Source organism: Sinocyclocheilus grahami, unplaced genomic scaffold (genome assembly GCF_001515645.1).
Source record: "Sinocyclocheilus grahami isolate Dianchi unplaced genomic scaffold, SAMN03320097.WGS_v1.1 scaffold473.1, whole genome shotgun sequence".
Classification (NCBI taxonomy): domain Eukaryota; kingdom Metazoa; phylum Chordata; class Actinopteri; order Cypriniformes; family Cyprinidae; genus Sinocyclocheilus; species Sinocyclocheilus grahami.
Window position 1 is genome coordinate 1,616,125 of NW_015505652.1, and position 17,711 is coordinate 1,633,835.

The 17,711-nt window shown below is 37.4% G+C and overlaps 2 protein-coding genes across 10 annotated transcripts in view; one reads left to right on the plus strand and one right to left on the minus strand.

Moving 5' to 3' along the window:
* The window catches only part of LOC107553488 (frizzled-3-like), a 19,719-nt gene extending 12,923 nt beyond the window's left edge, over positions 1 to 6,796 (plus strand). The window contains exons 5-7 of one of the 2 annotated variants that reach the window (XM_016235703.1): positions 1,674 to 1,822; positions 4,329 to 4,577; positions 6,205 to 6,796. In XM_016235703.1, the coding sequence (XP_016091189.1) occupies positions 1,674 to 1,822; positions 4,329 to 4,577; positions 6,205 to 6,457 (651 nt within the window). In that variant the 3' untranslated portion in view covers positions 6,458 to 6,796. The remainder of the gene's footprint in view (positions 1 to 1,673; positions 1,823 to 4,328; positions 4,578 to 6,204) is intronic. The other variant, XM_016235704.1, reaches the window with a different exon arrangement.
* A 1,044-nt stretch (positions 6,797 to 7,840) lies between these two features.
* The window catches only part of LOC107553489 (serine/threonine-protein kinase MRCK alpha-like), a 79,657-nt gene continuing 69,786 nt past the window's right edge, over positions 7,841 to 17,711 (minus strand). For 5 of the 8 annotated variants that reach the window (XM_016235706.1, XM_016235710.1, XM_016235708.1 and 2 more), the window contains 13 exons: positions 17,565 to 17,646; positions 16,575 to 16,794; positions 16,393 to 16,455; positions 15,310 to 15,602; positions 14,875 to 15,169; positions 14,670 to 14,767; positions 14,361 to 14,445; positions 14,082 to 14,205; positions 13,747 to 13,864; positions 12,516 to 12,633; positions 12,272 to 12,429; positions 11,595 to 11,669; positions 7,841 to 9,862 (listed from right to left, as the gene is read on the minus strand). In XM_016235706.1, the coding sequence (XP_016091192.1) occupies positions 9,731 to 9,862; positions 11,595 to 11,669; positions 12,272 to 12,429; positions 12,516 to 12,633; positions 13,747 to 13,864; positions 14,082 to 14,205; positions 14,361 to 14,445; positions 14,670 to 14,767; positions 14,875 to 15,169; positions 15,310 to 15,602; positions 16,393 to 16,455; positions 16,575 to 16,794; positions 17,565 to 17,646 (1,861 nt within the window). In that variant the 3' untranslated portion in view covers positions 7,841 to 9,730. The remainder of the gene's footprint in view (positions 9,863 to 11,594; positions 11,670 to 12,271; positions 12,430 to 12,515; positions 12,634 to 13,746; positions 13,865 to 14,081; positions 14,206 to 14,360; positions 14,446 to 14,669; positions 14,768 to 14,874; positions 15,170 to 15,309; positions 15,603 to 16,392; positions 16,456 to 16,574; positions 16,795 to 17,564; positions 17,647 to 17,711) is intronic. The other 3 variants (XM_016235713.1, XM_016235711.1, XM_016235707.1) reach the window with 2 other exon arrangements.

Here is a 17,711-nt window from a genome sequence, read left to right on the forward strand (position 1 = left end):
ATATATATATATACATATATACATATATATATATACATATATACATATATATATATATACATATATATATATATATACATATATACATATATATACATATGTGTATCGCAATATAGTTATTTTTTACTTTAAATAAGGTCTTTGATATCAAAAATTTTGATGCATAGAAATTTCATAATTCTTGTCACCAGTGTAAATATCACAAAAAACTAATACTAGCCTAAATAAACTCAATCTCACTGAAGACAAGCAAACAGTCAGCGATTACATAAGAATAGGAACCTAATTTCAAGCAATAGGACAAAAACTACAGTAGAACAAATAAATAAGAAATGCTACATACATTGTATAAAGTAATTAAATGTATAAAGACATATTCTTCAATGTGTAAATTAAATATATATTTCTTCTTATTAACGTTATAAAAATGATTAAAGTTAAAAAAGTGATTTAGTCAAGAGCAGTGAGAGATTCTGACATACAAGTGTGTATTTAACTGTTCAAGCCTATAATGCGGCAAAACTAAGTTCAATACTGCCACACCATCTTCACGTGCGTGCGCCTCTCTGACAGCATTCAGACAGTGTGCATATAGCGAAATGATTTCTCATTCGCTGCTGATTGCGTATCAACAGCTTCAAATCACTTGTTTTTAACCGCAATGCTTAAAAATGTGTGCAAATGATAAGTCTTTGTGACCAAACCTGTGATCTTCATCCAGGGTCAGAAATGAATGGGAGCTCAGGGTAAAAATGCCATCAAAAGTGAAACAAATCTCCTTATTTATACTTATGCATTTGACATAAAACGGGGTGAAAAAAGGCCCGATTTGCAAATTTTGTGCATCTTTCAGACACGGGATTCATGATTTCCAGCTGCAAATCTCTGTTAAACATACAGCAGCTGCTGCTCTGTGAATATATCATATGTCTACCATGATGCAAACAAACTGAAGCATAACTAAAAACTAAAGACAGCTTCAGCTCAGTAAAAATCTCAGTAATGATGTTTATCCACATATGTGTGTGTGTGTGTGTGTGTGTGTACATGCCTGAGGCAGCTTGGGATTGTGGGATTGGTTTTAATGAGGCCATGTTTACTGCCACAGCTTCTGTGCTTTGAGGTGGAGCAAAAAGGACAGTCATGTGTCATGTTAATTCTGTAGCAGTACTTCATGGAGAGTTATGAAGTGCAGTGCTAGAAAGAGCAGATCTCTAGTCACACTGCAGTAACTGATGATGTCATACAGATTTGGACACCCTAAAGAATGTATAAATCTATTTATGTTATATTGCATTATATATCAAAATATTACCAAGACAGGCTGACAGCATTCAGAGCAGAAGAAACGCTCCATCTAAAGCACTGAGAGAGAGTGAGTGTGCGTATTAGATAAAGAAGAGGACAGACATTTGTGTTGACTGCAGCTATGTTTATGCCGTTGGCAAGTGTGCAGTGAGCTGAGATAAAGCACTTCCCATCCACACAATCACACGCACACAACCCAGGGCTAAACTGACATACACAAATACACTCCCGCACATGCATGAGGTTATGAGCAAACGCCGAGATCCGCAAGGGAAGAATGTTCCTGCATGTTCTGATTACAAATCAGGTTTCACCTGTTCTTATGTTGCATACTAAGCAAATGTGTGCTGCTGTTGTCTTCACAGGTGGAACAGACGAGCAGGCCAGATATCGCCTTGTTCCTCATCAAGTACCTGATGATGCTGGTGGTGGGAATCCCCTCAGTGTTTTGGGTCGGCAGTAAAAAGACCTGCTTTGAGTGGGCCAGTTTCTTCAATGGGCATCGCAGGAAAGAGTGAGTTTCGTGTAATGCTTGGAGAATTTATACCATTATTGTTTAGGCCTACAGTGCAATGTTGTGTGATCAAAAAACGTTTTTCAAGAAACACAAACTGATAAAGGCCTTGAAAGTCTTTTAAGCAGAGATGTAACAATATTAAAATTCTTACTGATTTTATTTATTTATACACTACCTAAATACACTTCCGTTCAAAGGTTGGGTATGATTTTTTTCATTAGAAAAAATAAGATTTTTTTTCATATTTTTTCCACCAGTATGATTTTTTCGTTAGAAGTGAATACTTTTATCCAGCAAGGGTGCATTATGTTGATCAAATGTGACAGTGACTTTTATCTTAAATTCTGTTCTTTTGAACTTTCGATTCATCCTAAGAATCCTTAAAGCATATCATAGTTTTTACAAAAATGCATTTTTTACCTTGATAATAAATGTTTCTTGAGAACTACATTAACATATTAGAAGGGTTTTTAAAGGATCATGTGACACTAAAAACTGGAGAAATTATTGCTGAAAATTCAGCTTTGACATCACAGGAATTAATTATATTTTAAAATTAGTGCTGTCAAACGATTAATCGCGATTAATCGCATCCAAAGTTAAAGTTTTTGTTTACATAATATATGTGTGTGTACTGTGTTTATTTATGTATATATAAATACAAACACATGCATGTATATATTTTTTTTAAAATTTACGTTTATATATTCAATATATTTATATAAATATGAATATATATACATAAATACGTGTAAATATTTTCAAAATATATGCTGTATGTGTGTGTCTTTATATATACATAATAAATATACACAGTACACACACACATATATACGGAAGTTCTAAGCGGCCATGCATTATTATTTTTTTCCCTTCTTGTTTTCTCGTTATATCGACATAACGAGAGTTGTTTTCTCGTTATAACGACTTAATTTTCTCGTTATATCGACATAACGAGAGTTGTTTTCTCGTTATAACGACTTATTTTCTCGTTATATCGACATAACGAGAGTTGTTTTCTCATTATAACGACTTAATTTTCTCGTGATCTCGACATAAAAGTTAAAGTTACAAAACTGCGCCAACAGGTGGCACTATTGACCTGAATATAACTGATGGGGTGTTGTAGGCTATACTGTATGTCCACTTTACTGTACGCGTTTGGGATAGAATATGAACGACCTCGTGATCGCTATAATTTGTACAGTATTGTTCATTAGGCTACTGACATTTAATTCATTCATAAATGTTAAGTGCTTGAATCAATATGACTATTTTGTGTATTAAGTTCTTGCTAGATGCATGAGTTTCACCAACGCGTTCTGTGTCATAAAATAATAACTGCTTATTAAAACCAAGGTTGACGTCACTGTATTCTGTTTGCACCTATATCTTTATTTGTGCTTCTTTGAGGTACATTATTGTTAGTTAATAAGCGGGGGTGTTCTGTTTATCTACAGTAGGACAGGCTTCAACGACGTAAAGAAGAAAATTAAGTCGTTATAACGAGAAAACAACTCTCGTTATGTCGATATAACGAGAAAATTAAGTCGTTATAACGAGAAAACAACTCTCGTTATGTCGATATAACGAGAAAATAAGTCGTTATATAAAAAATAATGCATGGCCGCTTAGAACTTCCGTACATATATTATGTAAACAAAAACGTTTATTTTGGATGCGATTAATCGTGATTAATCATTTGACAGCACTATTTAAAATACATTGAAATAGAAAACATTTCTTTTAAATTGTAATAATATTTTTTAAGCAATAAATGCAGCTTTGGTGAGCATGAGGAATTTCTTATAAAACCATGGAAAAATCTTACTAACCCTAAATTTTTGAACGGTAGTGTAGTTCGTTAAATAATTAGTTAAATATATTAACTCACATTTAAAATCATTTAAATACTACACGTAAATTTAGGCATCAGAGCATTATAAATTGCAGTATGAATACTTTATATTCATTTTGAGATTGGCTAAATATTACATTTATGAAATTATAAATGTTTTTAAAGATTAATTTTAACTTTTTAAATTTAAAAAGTAATCTAAATTTAAAAATAGAGAAAATGAGCATAAACAATTAAATATTAAAAATTTAGTATCTAGTATCATCCATTAACAGAAATGGTTCATATATATATATATCGTGTATCTGCCACATGCTAGTAGCCACAGGAAGTAATTCAGTCAGTGTGCATTTTGATAAAATTCCTACTAGACCTACAGTGCAATAAAGACACTTAATGGAGGACATGATGTAGCCACAGGAAATAGTTCAGAAAGTGTGTGCTGTCTCACAGGGGTTAGTGTAAAGGCTTCCTCTCCTTATATCAGGGCATTAACCTCCTCTCCCTCCCCTTGTCCCACCCCATCCTCTTTTGTTCATTTCGACTCCTTTATGCCCTCTGCCTTCCCCCTCTCTCTTCCTTCGCTCCTCTGTCGCTCCCTTCCCACTTTGCCACGTTTCCCTCCCCCGGCTCTTCCACCCTCAGCAGCATGGTGCACGAGAGCAGGCAGGTGCTACAGGAGCCCGACTTCACCCAGCTCCTCCTCAGGGACCCCAACGCCCCAGTGGTGAGGAAGTCTAGAGGCACCTCGACACAGGGCACCTCCACCCATGCCTCTTCCACGCACCTCGCCATGTTGGACGAGCCCCCCAGCGCCAGCACCAGCCGTGCGGGCAGCATGCGCAGCAAATCAAGCAGCTTCCACGGCAGCCTGCAGCGCTCCAGAGACGGCAGGTGAGGCATCCCAGTTATAATTCAATCTCACGAGTAGGCATTCGGAGGACTTTTTTTTTTAGCATATTTGGCACAGATTTTTGGGGATCCTTCATAATGCAAGTTAGTAAGTGTATTTACTAAGACATGCAAGAAACGGGAAATGCAAGTAACAACCAATTTTTTTTTTTTTTTGGATTGCAACATGCATTTGAATTAAATGGATAATCAGAAAAGAAAAAATGAGGGCAGGGACTTGGTTCTATCCATCAGTAGTTAATTAGATTTTGAGATGTGGGCATTGCAATTTTTTGCATGTTGCATTGATTTTTGGGGATCTGCAAAATGCAGTTAGTTAGACGGTTTAATAAACTGTCATGCAAAAAACCGGGTGATGCATAATAATTTGTTAATAAAAGTTGTTTTACGAAAACCTATATAAATAATGTGCACAATGCTCATGCATTGTAGGCTTTAAACCTACAACCTTTCAATTACTAGCCTAGATATCCAATATTAAAGTTGCAATGAAACCGAAGCAGCAAAAGATCTTTTCTTCTGTATACATCCAAATTAAACGGATATAGAAAAATATTTTTTTTAAATTAGGTGGGGATTTGGTTCTATCCATTGGTTGTTGATTGAATTTTAAGATGTGATTATTGCACTCAATTTTTTATTTTTTGCATATTTTGGAGATCTGCGAAATGCCAGTTAGACTGTTTAATAAACAGTCATGCAAAAACAGGTTATGCATAATTTGTGAATGAAACTTGTTATAAGAAATCCTCTACAAATAATGTGCACAGTGGTCATGCATTGTGGGCTTTGAACCTACAACCTTTCAATTACTAGCATGAATATCCAATATTAAACTTGTAATAAAACGGAAGCAGCAACAATTCTTTTCTTCCTTATTGATGCATACATCTGAATGAAACGGGTTATAGAAAAAGACTTACGAAATTAGGGTGGTTCCATCCATCGGTTGTTGATTGGATTTTAAGATGTGGCCATTGCACTCAAAATAACCTTTTTTTTAGCATAATTTATACAGATTTTTGGGGATCTGCAAAATGCCAGTTAGACTGTTTAATAAACAGTCATGCAAAAAACAGATAATGCATAATAATAAAGTTGTTATAAGAAATCCTCTACAAATAATGTGCACAGTGGTCATGCATTGTGGGCTTTGAACCTACAACCTTTCAATTACTAGCCTAGATATCCAAAATTAATGTTGCAGTGAAACGGATGTAATGAAAAAAAAACTGTGGGGTGAGGACTTGGTTCTACATATCAGTTGGAGTTTGAGATGTAGGTGTTGCACACAAATATCAATGTGGATAGTGCAGCGGCAGTTTAATAATTGAAGAAGTCTGACCGACATACATCACCAGATCAAGTGACATTCTGATTAAACATTGAAAAAACCTATTTCAAAAATAAATAATTGATGAATCGTTCAAAATAGGGTCTATAACATGTACTTACAAAATATATGGCCTGAAAAATAATACAAGTAATACAATATTATTTTGGGACAAGAAAATGTCCCAAAATAATAGCGCCCCCCAATTGTCCACAGCTGCCTCCCTGATCAAAGATCTGAACATCAGTGAATCTCATTCATTATGTTTCGCATCAGGTACACGGCTTGTAGTTATCGCGGCGTGGAGGAACGTCTTCCTCACGGGAGCACCCTGCGCCTTAATGATCCGCTCCAGCACTGTGGCGTCAACCGTCTCGACAGCCATTCACGGCACGGCAGCCTGCAGCGCCTGGAGAGCCAATCACGGCACAGCAGCGTGCGAGACCTCACCATCACAGCACAGGCCATCCAAAGCAGCCCTGGCAACGGCATTCACCGCGTCATAGAGGAGGATGCCACCAAGGCGTGAACTTTCACACGGCAGGAAATAGAGACCAAATGAGTCAAGAGAACATGGACTCTTCTGGCACAAACTCCTCATGATGGATGGCACAAATACAAGTGTTCAAACTACACAGTGTGCCATGTGCATTTCATGGGGACTGAACCCATGACCTTGCAGCTGTTAGCATTTTGTGCTACTAGTTGAGCTACATGAACTTCATGAATACATTTACTTTAAGACTTTCGATCAAAAGTTGTATAGTTCAGTTATGGACCATACCAAACACTTGAAATCTTCTGATGTACACTACCATTCAAAAGTTAGGGGTCAGTACTTTCCACAGATTTCTATTTCAAATGAATGCTCCTGATCAAATAAATGCAGCCTTGCTGAGAATAATAAACTTCTTTTCAAATCTTACCGACCCCATACTTTTGAATGGTAGTCTATGCATGTACTGTTATCTTTTCTTCTTAAAGGGTTCCTACAATAACAGGGTCAAATGTAAGGGCTTTTGATACGTCATCATTCTGTGATGTATCGAGGCACTTGCTGTTTTATATACTCCCCATGCTTTAAGCTTTCTGAGTTGTTCCACTACTGATGTGGTTTTGAATGTTTCTTTCCATTGTCTGTTGCACTTTTGACCATTTTGTAGAACAGAACTAGTGATGTATACGGACATCTCCGCACATTTGGGTTCAATTTAAATAGACAATTCACCCAAAAATGAAAATGTTGTCACCATTTACTCACCATTGTTACATTTCAAACTTGTATGATTTTCTTTTTTTCCTGTGGAAGACAAAAGGAGATGTTTAGCAGAATGTACAAGCTTCTCGTTTCCATACAATGGTAGTGAATAGTGACTAAGGGCTGTAAAGCTACAAAAATGACAAAAAAGCACCATAGAACATAAACGACTCACTTGCATTGCATTGCAAGTCCTCTGATATCTGTGGGGAAAAAAGAAAAACATTTATTCAGTCAATAATTGTTTCCAATGCCAAGTGTCAATTGTTTCCAGTGCCAATGTCTTAAAGTTGAAGGTGAGAAAATGAAAATAATTTCATCATTTTTATGTGAAATATCCAATTGAAAAGCATGAAGAGCTGAATAAAAAAAAAAGAAACTAAAAAAAAAATCGTCAGTCATTTTAGAATAGATATTGTAGGCATTTTTCAAATGGAAATTGGCATATCCTTTACAACCAAGCTCTTCTCTGTTGAGTTTTAGCACAAATAATAGTCAAGTCATTTTTGTGACATTTACCGAAAACTGTGAAAAGCTTTTTTTTTATATCATGTTCAGAGATCCTGAGTGCTTTCTGTACAAAATAAAACATCACTCTCAAAACGTTCATATCCGTGTGTGTCATTTCCCTCCGTTTATTGAATTACATCAGCGTCAGGTTAATATAGTAACGTCTCCATATATGCATAGTGGCCAGTTTATCCAGTCTTTGATTGACCTTACATCTGTGCAAAACGATTCATCCTCGTTTGAAGTGATATCCACCTTTGTCAAGTGAGTGAGAAACAAAATACAAGCATGAAACATATGGAATGATCAATTATGACATGCGAAACTGTACAAATGATTACAAAGCATTATCCTGAAAAAAGAATGAAGTGAGATGAGAATGAGCACAGATAAATGTAATGTCTAAGAGGTCGCTGAAATGCAAAGACATTTTCATTTGACTGGAAGTCTCTAGTAGGTTTCCACCCAAATGTTTTTTTTCCATTGCTGTTGCTTACTACAGATGGAATGATTTAATTTGATTGTAACCCTTTTTACAAATTAATCAAATTAACCGAGTTTCCCACTTCATGGAAGGAACTGAATCTGGTGCAGAAATCAAGTCGTGAAGCCTGCATGAGACGGAAGACTCTCTTTCTTGTGCAACTGCAAACTGAATAAGGAACAAAGTGAAGACTGTGTCGCTTATTAGACGAAGTTTTAAACATTTCATGGAATAAATGCTCTTGGAACCACAAGAAACGCAATCTGACAACTACATAATGACAAATACATCCTGGCATTGTGGGAGCAGATTCTTGTAATATATTTTAATGGTAAAGTTTAACCTTACATTTAATAGCAGTGGTGAATGTTGTAACACCTAACGGGATAAAATTACTGAATTATCCATGAAAAAGTTTTCTGAAAATACATTTTTCCAAGGAAGAAAGAGCCAAACTATGTGGGAGAAGCAAAGTATTTCCCATAGTGTAACATTAGATGAAACCAGGAACAAAACGAAATGTCTTTTGTCTGTCTGCAAATCTCAAGATTACATGTTGGACCAGTTCCACAATTTGGACTTAACAGTTTCTAGATTGCAGAAATATGATATTTGTATGCAACCTTGCTGATATTTGTACAGTTTCGGTCAATGCGGAGACCAAACATGATGCAGATTTTACAGTTTAAGCACGCTTGTAGTAAAACAGCTTGCCCTGTGTCTCACAAAAATCTTAAAATTCCTGTTATTTAAAAACAAGCTGATGACAAAGAATTAAAATACACAAGGCAGTAGTACCGTCTCATAAACCAAAAATAAAATAAATGACGCAACTAAAGCTTTTTAAATGGTCTTGGCGCGAGTATATTAAAATAATTTTTTTTAAATAAAAGCAATGAGATTTTTTTCCCCACATAGTTTATCTCTTCAATATTTCCTTATTATATATTATACTATACTTTTAACCTATGTACATTACTGTGAAGCGTTTTCACAGGTCATGTTGGCTCACGGAAGGTTCGGATTACGTGGAGACGTCGTGTCAGAAAGCCTCTAGAAATTCCGACAAATCTAGGACAGGAAGCGATAGATGAGGTCGCCTGATATCTGCGGTCTCTCATCCATTTAGCTGAAGTAACAAACGAATCACTGCACACATCACTTTTAAAAGCAAATAAAAAATATACATCATTGCATTTTTTTGTGGGATTCTATAATGCAATCATCATTCCCGTACGGTCCACAGCTGAAGAACAGAGTGAGGGATGTGACAGTATTTTCCACCTTGAAATGGCTGAATGCTAAATAAATAAAAAGTTCACCCCTAACCCGCTCTATGTACAAACACCAGTTACATTCAAATCCAGAATTAACTTCCACTTTTTCCTCCAATCAGCTTCTGCGTGTCCTGGTCACTCAAACATACAAACTCTGGTGTTGGTGTGGGTTCTCCTTTGTATGTTCCCTTATGCAAATTAAGTGGGAGTGGCCTGTAGTGCCTGGGAGGGGCAGACTCAGAGTTTGTTGTGATTGGTTCATTGTTGAGTCCATCATGTGTCCCACGCCGTACGGTCTGTGCTCTCCAGTGAGAGGGACTTTGTCTTGTGCGGGGAGGCGGGGCTCGGCGGGCTGCTGAAGGTGGAGCTGTTGGAGGCAGTGGAGTGCCGGGGCGAATCAGAGTCCTGAAACACAAAACCCAAGAAATATTGTAAGAACAGAGATGCTACATTTTTGGGAATCTTAGAAAGTAGCTACTATAATCATCTAGCCCTAAGGTGTTCCTTCAAATACACACAAGAAAAAGACAGTGACGATGGACATAATTATGAAGCCTTTAATACACTATCATTCACATGTTTGGGCTCAGTAAGATTTGTATTGTTTCTGAAAGTCTCTTCTGCTCGCCAAGGCTGCACTTCTTCGATCGAAAATACAGCTAAAACTGTAATATTATAAAATATGACTACAATTTAATTGTTTTCTGTTTGAATGTACTTTAAATATCATTTATTCCTGAATTTTCAGCAGAATTATCCTTCAGATATCATTCTAATATGCTCAGTAGACATTTCTTATTCTTATCGATATTTTTGTAGAAATCGTAACTTCTTTGCAGGATTCTTTGAATTGAAATGATTTTTTTGTAACAATGTAAAAGTCTTTACTGTTACTTTTAATCAAATGAATTCATCCTTGCTCTCAAAAAAAAAAGACTAACCTTAAACTTGTCAATGGTAGTGTACACATGCAATGAGTCCAAATACTGTGCAAAAAAAGGGTGCAACTAAAATGAACTGGGATCTAAATTTTAGTAGCTTCATAACAGTTGGCTTGTAAACATGGCATACTTGGTTCAGAAAAGTCGCTAGTTCACATGCCCATCTCAAGAGAATATTAATCAGGATAGTTCACCCAAGTATTACAATTCTTTCATCTTTTACTCACCTTCATGTCATTCTAAACCTGTAAGACTAACTTTCTTCTGTGGAACACAAAAGAAGGTATTTTGGGAAATGAGTGCTCTGCAAAAGAAATAGTCCTACAAGTTTGGAATGACACAAGGGTGAGAAATTATGACAGAATATTCCCTTTTGGGTGAGCTATCCATTTAACTCAGAAAATATAGAAACTGCAAAAATGTACGTATGCTATATGATAAACTACTCAGATTTAGCATTTTTTTGAATGTTTACATTATATAATACTGCACTTGTCTCCCTGATTGGGCTCTGCCATGTCTACAATTTAAAACAATGGTGGAGGTCCTTTAATCCAGCTGCATTTTTGAGAACGAAGCACTACAAAGTAAATAAAATAAGTTACATTAAAGACAAGTGCTCATCTTCAAAAACATACTCGTAGCCAGTGGTTCGCAGCTATCAACGCTTCAAAGCAAAGCTGATTCCACACTCTATAAGGCTTGAATCGCACTCTTTGCAAGTATATGAACGCAACGCTTCAAGCTAAACAAGCTCATAACCAAACACATATATGTGTTGCATTCTAAACTGCAGCACATCAGTGTAGTCTTCTTTTACAAGTTGATGTTTATCAATAGTCACCTGAAAAAAACATTAATTTTACAGTAACTCTAGCGCCCCCTTGAGATCAAACCAAACATTTGTGTACTTGCACAGAGTATTTTTCTAGTCCAGCTCTCTTTTCTTCACATACACAGGGGGTGGCCAGCAGGAGCGGCATGAAGGCGAAACATGCGAATGGAAGCTTGCCATTCCCTACCGAAGCTCTCTGCTTCACCACAATCGCTCGTGGGTAGTGAAGGATAAGTTTGTGAGCTTCAAAAATGGGCAGTGGATACTTGAGAAGCACTCTGCAGGGCTGCCTGAGTGTGCGGATGACAGCAGGCGTGTGTGTGTGTGTGTGTGTGTTTCACTGCAAACGTGTGACGTTTACCTTCATTTTACTAAGCAGGGTCCTTAAAGCCCTTTTCAGATCAGGGGTCTTCTCCGAGGGCGATACCGCCTGCCACTGAGAAGGAAAGGGCAGACTGAGTGCCAGAATGGCTTCCAAACTTGCTGGAGGAGAATGGGGCGGCCGGGAGGCGCAAAGCGCAGCGGTATGGGGAGATGACGGGTGACATAAGGGCACGGGGTGGGTGGATTGCTAAGGATTCTGTTGGATGTAGTGGAATGGGGCGGCAGGCATAAAGTGGCGTAAGCAGGTGGGGGAACAAAGCACTGAGGCTCACTTACATTCAAGTGCTTTGGGGCAAATTATTACATTATAAGTGTTCCAACTTTACAGGCCTGATGGGAAGTGATGGGGCAAGCTGTTTTTTCTAAGTCAGGAGGTGTGCAGAATTATCATACACGAGGGTGAATAAATGATTTTTTGAGTAACACTGATAAGAATACACTTTGAGAGGCCATTAATATCCAATTTCCAACTAGGAATCTTATATATATAATAATTCAGATTCACAAGACAGCATAAGGCTCAAATTTAATATTCATGGATACCATGGATTGCTGGTCATGTGCCGTGACGTCCCTGCATAGTGCAAATTTGGCTTTGATGTGATGAGGTAATGAAGATACCACTGTCCCGATTCCTCCTACATCATGACTCACCTCTCTATCAAACTGAGAGAGTGGCGCTTCGCCCACGTCCATCCCCCCTCCTGATGACAGCGAGCTCTCGGAGGGTGACGTCATGGTCTGGCGTTTAGAGCTGTAGCTGCTGCCCGAAAGCTCTCTCCTCAGAGCGCTGCCGTTCTGAGAGGAGGACCCTGACAGAGAGGAGAAGAAAGAAATGAAACGTTAGGAATGAAACGCTTGGAATATGATAAATTTAAGAGCAGACATGTGTACTTACGCATTCCTAGACCACTGCTTGCGCTCATGGATCGCCCAGGTTCGGCTCGGTTTTTGGTGATTGAGGGGATGCTGACGGAACCGCTGAACCCGGCTCGATTGTCCTGAGCACACAAATTCTACAGGTTACACAGAGAAACACCACACACACACACACAGAGAGCAGGGACACACATACATGCAATGAGTGGGACAAACATGCCTCAATGAAAACAAACTATGGGATTCAATATTGAGATCTTTAAGATGGCATGTTGCTATCAACAAATATATCAATACATACTGTATGTGCATAAATAACCTTTGACACACCCATGAATGTAGAGACTGGAGAGTTGTTTGATGAGATATGCTTCCGTTCAGAAGTATGGGGTCAGTGAGATTTTTTTATGTTTTTGAAAGAAGACACTTATGCTTGCCAAGACTGCATTTATTTGATCAAAAATACAGCTGAACAGAAATACTGTGAAATATTGTTATTATAATTTAACGGTTTTCTACTGTATTATATTTTAAAATGTAATTTATTCCTGTGATGGCAAAGATGAATTTACAGCAGCCACTACTACAGCCTTCAGTGTCACATAATGCTTCAGAAATAATTCTAATATGCTGATTTGCAGCTCAAGAAATGAACAAAGTTCAAAAGAACAGCATTATTTTGAAACAGAAAACTTAATTTCTTTACTGCCACGTTTGATGTATTAAATCAGTCTTTACTTAATAAAAGTTTTTTTTTTTTTTAATTACTGATCCCAAACTATTGAACGATTGAACAAAAGTGGAGGGACTTGTTAAATAACCAGAAAAATGAGGTTGCAACAGCATGAAAGGGGTATTCTGAGTTCAACAGAAGTTAAGCTCAGTCAACTCAGCATAATACCACAAAAAAAATCACTCCCTCATTTTCTTTGAAAAAAGCAAAAATTACAGTTACAGTGGGGCACTTACAATATAAGTGAAGGGGGACAATTTGTGAAGAATTTTAAAGTAGAAATGTAAAGTTTAGAATTTTCTACAGATACTTTTTTAACACTTTTTCTGAATAGTAAAGGTTAGTGAGCAATTATTTTGCACACTAAAATCATGTTAACACATTTTGTTTGTCTTGTGGCTATACTATTAAAACAAGTGAAATAAATGTTTGTAATAATCCACATTTTGTCACAAATGCTGTCGACTGAGCTTAATATACTGAAGCTAGAATATTCCTTTAAAGATGAGCCTCTCACCATTGGTAGATCTCTGAGGATCTGCATTCCATCTCCAGGACCCATATGAGCCACATGGTTAAAATTCATAGGGTTTGAGATCAACTTGTTCCTTTTCTCTGGATCTTTCAACATGTCTCTGCAATCACACACACACACACACACACACACACACACAAGTTAAGTTAATATAATAGCCCTATAATGACTATAATGATATTTTGAAATAACAACAAAAAATAAAAATAAAGATACTGAAGCCAGACCTTAAAAAAAAAAAAGAATACTACATATGTGTTATGAAATAATATGTGTGTGTGTGTGTATGTGTATGTGTGTGTGTATGTGACATTCACCTCCTCTGCTGCAGTCTCTCCTCCTCAGGAATACGGAATGAGAATCGTCTCTTGCTGCTTATGCTGCGTACCATCTGCTTCCTGCTGTTATCACACACCTCAGGCACCACCAGTTCGTCCCCCTCTAAACACACACACATTATGCATTATCAGACATATTATTCAAATCTGAATTATTCATTACATCAAACAGCACTACTAAACAAAAAGTTTCAAACAACTACACCAAACGTGGGCTATCATTCTTGCATTTCACTAAATTAGAGACAGTGCCGTTACCTGCAGTCTTGTTTCTGAAGTAGATGAGTCTGACCGTCTCTAGGCCAAGGAGATTCAAAGATCCATCCATGTTCAACGGCCGGACCTGCACAGAGCCAGTCAAAGTTTATTTATTCATTTATAAGATGACTCATTTATGTGTTTCAGTAAATAAAAAGCTTTCAGTCATTCTATTATGTTAATTTTGTGCTCAAGAAACAGTTCTTATTATTATTAAACGTTGAAAACAGTTGTGATAGGTGTGCAAGAGTTCTTTATTTATTATAATGACATTTATTTAAAAGACTTCTGAAATTGAAATATGCAAACCTTTTTGAGAGGAATGGTCTGAATCCATTCCATAGTGTTCACATCAAACACATCCACTGCATTTTCACTGTAGACTGACAGGTAGGGGGCGTTGTAGCCTGCCAGATGTAAATCATCCACAAGGTCAATCTAACAAAACCTTTTCACAGCCACAGCCTGACCCTTGTCTTTAACCCTTAAGTGTAAATAGATTCTCTCTACTCACAGCAGGCGGTGGGCGTCGCGGGCCACATCAGCTCCTGCTGGCGCGAGCGTCTGCCATGTGTGTCCACATACACTGCAATTTTGCTGAAGCAGAGCAGCCGTTCTTTATGGGAGATTTCCACTGCACAAAGGGCATCCAAGTTGTCTGCCCTAATAAACGCCAACGTGGGGTCATCTGGGTGAAGTAAGCTGACCGGAGGGGCATCTCCATGCAAACTGTAGCGCATGAAGCCCGCTTGGTAGCCTACACATAATTGCTGGCCGAAGAGCACCATCCACTGGACAATTCCTGGAGCCTGAGATATAGAAAGGGCTGTTGATATTGCTGTGTACGCTAGCAAAGATGCTCTTTGTGATCTAATGAGTATGAACACTATTTACAATTAGGCTGCATATACTTGATTTGAAAAAATGAGAAGGGTTTTGAATACTGTACTTGTATGTCCATCAGATGGCAGTAGCGAGACTTGCTCTTGTTAATTTCATAGCAGGAGATCTGACGTTTACTGGCGAGGCAGAAGCAGGTGCTATTGCGCACCACACCAGACACCAGTGCCTGGCAGTTTTTAGTATCTGCCACCTTATTCTTGTCAATCTCCCTTCCATCGAGCCCCGCCATGGGGAGCAGACACACTTGTCGGTTCCTGCCCGAGATGACGGCCATTAGGTGCTCTGTGGGCATCAGTTCTACGTGATGCACTTTCTTAATGTCACCCACGCGCACAATTTCTAGCAGAAAGAACAAAAATGTTCAATGAATGTTGGTCTTGCATCAGTTATTTCAGTTTTAATGGACTTGTGGTTCAGCAATGGTAGTGCACTGTTTAAAACAGTTAAAAAACTGTTATATCTTATTTTGAGAGTTTACCACCTTTAATAGATTTGTAATCAGATGTCTGCTCTGATACACAGGAAAAAAAGAGAAAAAAACTGATTTTCCTGCTTTCATGCAAAGAAAGGTAATTCACACTTAGAGGCTATACTAAAAATAACCATTCTCTGTCACTCTGACAGAAAAAAACTGTTATATCTTATTTTGAGAGTTTACCACCTTTAATAGATTTGTAATCAGATGTCTGCTCTGATACACAGGAAAAAAAGAGAAAAAAACATTGATTTACCTGCTTTCATGCAAAGAAAGGTAATTCACACTTAGAGGCTATACTAAAAATAACCATTCTCTGTCACTCTGACAGACTGGGTTCTACATTTTCCATCATGCTCTATTTTTATCTGTCGTTGTTTTCATTCTCCCTCAAATTAAGTAAATGTCTGGCATTCCAATGCAATAGACTCATTTTTTCTGTCAAATGATGGAGAGCATGTCAATGTTTTTAACATTTGGGAATTACAGAAATTGTACCTCAACTACCCTGAAGCGCCCTGGTAGCTCATACATCAGACTTTACGAGGTTTAAACCAACAAACTTTAACTCACCAGTTTAGATTTTTGACCACTAAGTCACAAACCATTTATTGGGTAATGAAGAAATAGGAGGATTAATGAAGGAAGTTTTACCGTCTTTGGTGACGTGGATTACAAACAGGCCTTCCTCATTCCCCAAAGCAACCCGTTCATGGTCTAAACAGAAATTGTGACAATCAAACATTTTGGATTAAACACTTGGTAAGAGTATCAGTATTTGCTCTTTGGCATAGTGTTGATATGACAAGACGAGTTTTGTGTGTCTCTGTCTGTACCTATAATAGCAGCAGTCTGGGTGGTTTTGATGAGAGGAAGGGTGCTGTCATACGCTTCTTTAGGCACATACACGAAGCGCTCCTTCAGCTTGTTTTTCCTCAGGATGCGGTGCAGTTCATTCAGAGCACACACCCACTTCGTCCTCTCTTGCTCATTGTCGGCAAGGATCAGGATGCATGTCTTCTGACTGGAGGAGGCGGACAGCTGAGATGCTGTTACCTGTGGAATGAACGGAGAATAATGTATGAAAAGCAATTCAAAACTGTCTTGAAATGAAATGACTAATGACTGCCTAAGGCTATAGTTAGTTCAGTGGTGATTATTACATAATCGCCTGATCGCTATTATTTGATCTGTGATGTTTTGAAGAAACCATTGTGAGAAAAAATGCTCGATGAAAGAGGAAAGTGAAGAATTTAGGACAAAAAATTAATTACTATTCCTATTCTACAAAGGCACAATGCAATTATTACACCAACACTGGAACTAAGACAAATGGCCAAAAATGGTTGTTTGTAACAGCACAGATCAAAGATTTAGAGATCCGCTTTTGGTTATAACTAAATTTAGACAAAATGTGTAGTTATTGCATTTTGCATTTCTATGGCAATAGCAACAAAGATATATATCATAATTATACTACAAAATAATCTAAATAAATACTTTCATAAGCACTTTTTACAATATTGTTATTCATATCAGTCTCCCCCTGTACAGTATTTGCGAACAAATTCCAAGTTCAACAAAAAAATTCAAATTACATTTTTCAAGGTATACGCTACCTTTCAAAAATGTGGGCTCAGATTTAAAAACAATAATAATAATAAACACTTTTTTTATAGCAAAAAAAGTATAACGGTTTCCACAAAAATACTAAGCAAAACAACTTCAAAATGATAATAAAAAATGTTATTGTCATAGAAAAATGACAGAATGTCAGAAAAAGAGATTCTACAGTGAGAAATTACAAATTGCCTGTATGCTCTTACCCTAAAAATACAGGGGATATCCTTCTTGTTAGCATGGATGACATCAGACTCCAGAACAGAGCTGGCGGAAAACTCTTCATCCCTGCTCAGGATAAAAGCGTGTACAAGTACAATATATGAAATACTTGACTTCTTAAATATTTGAGC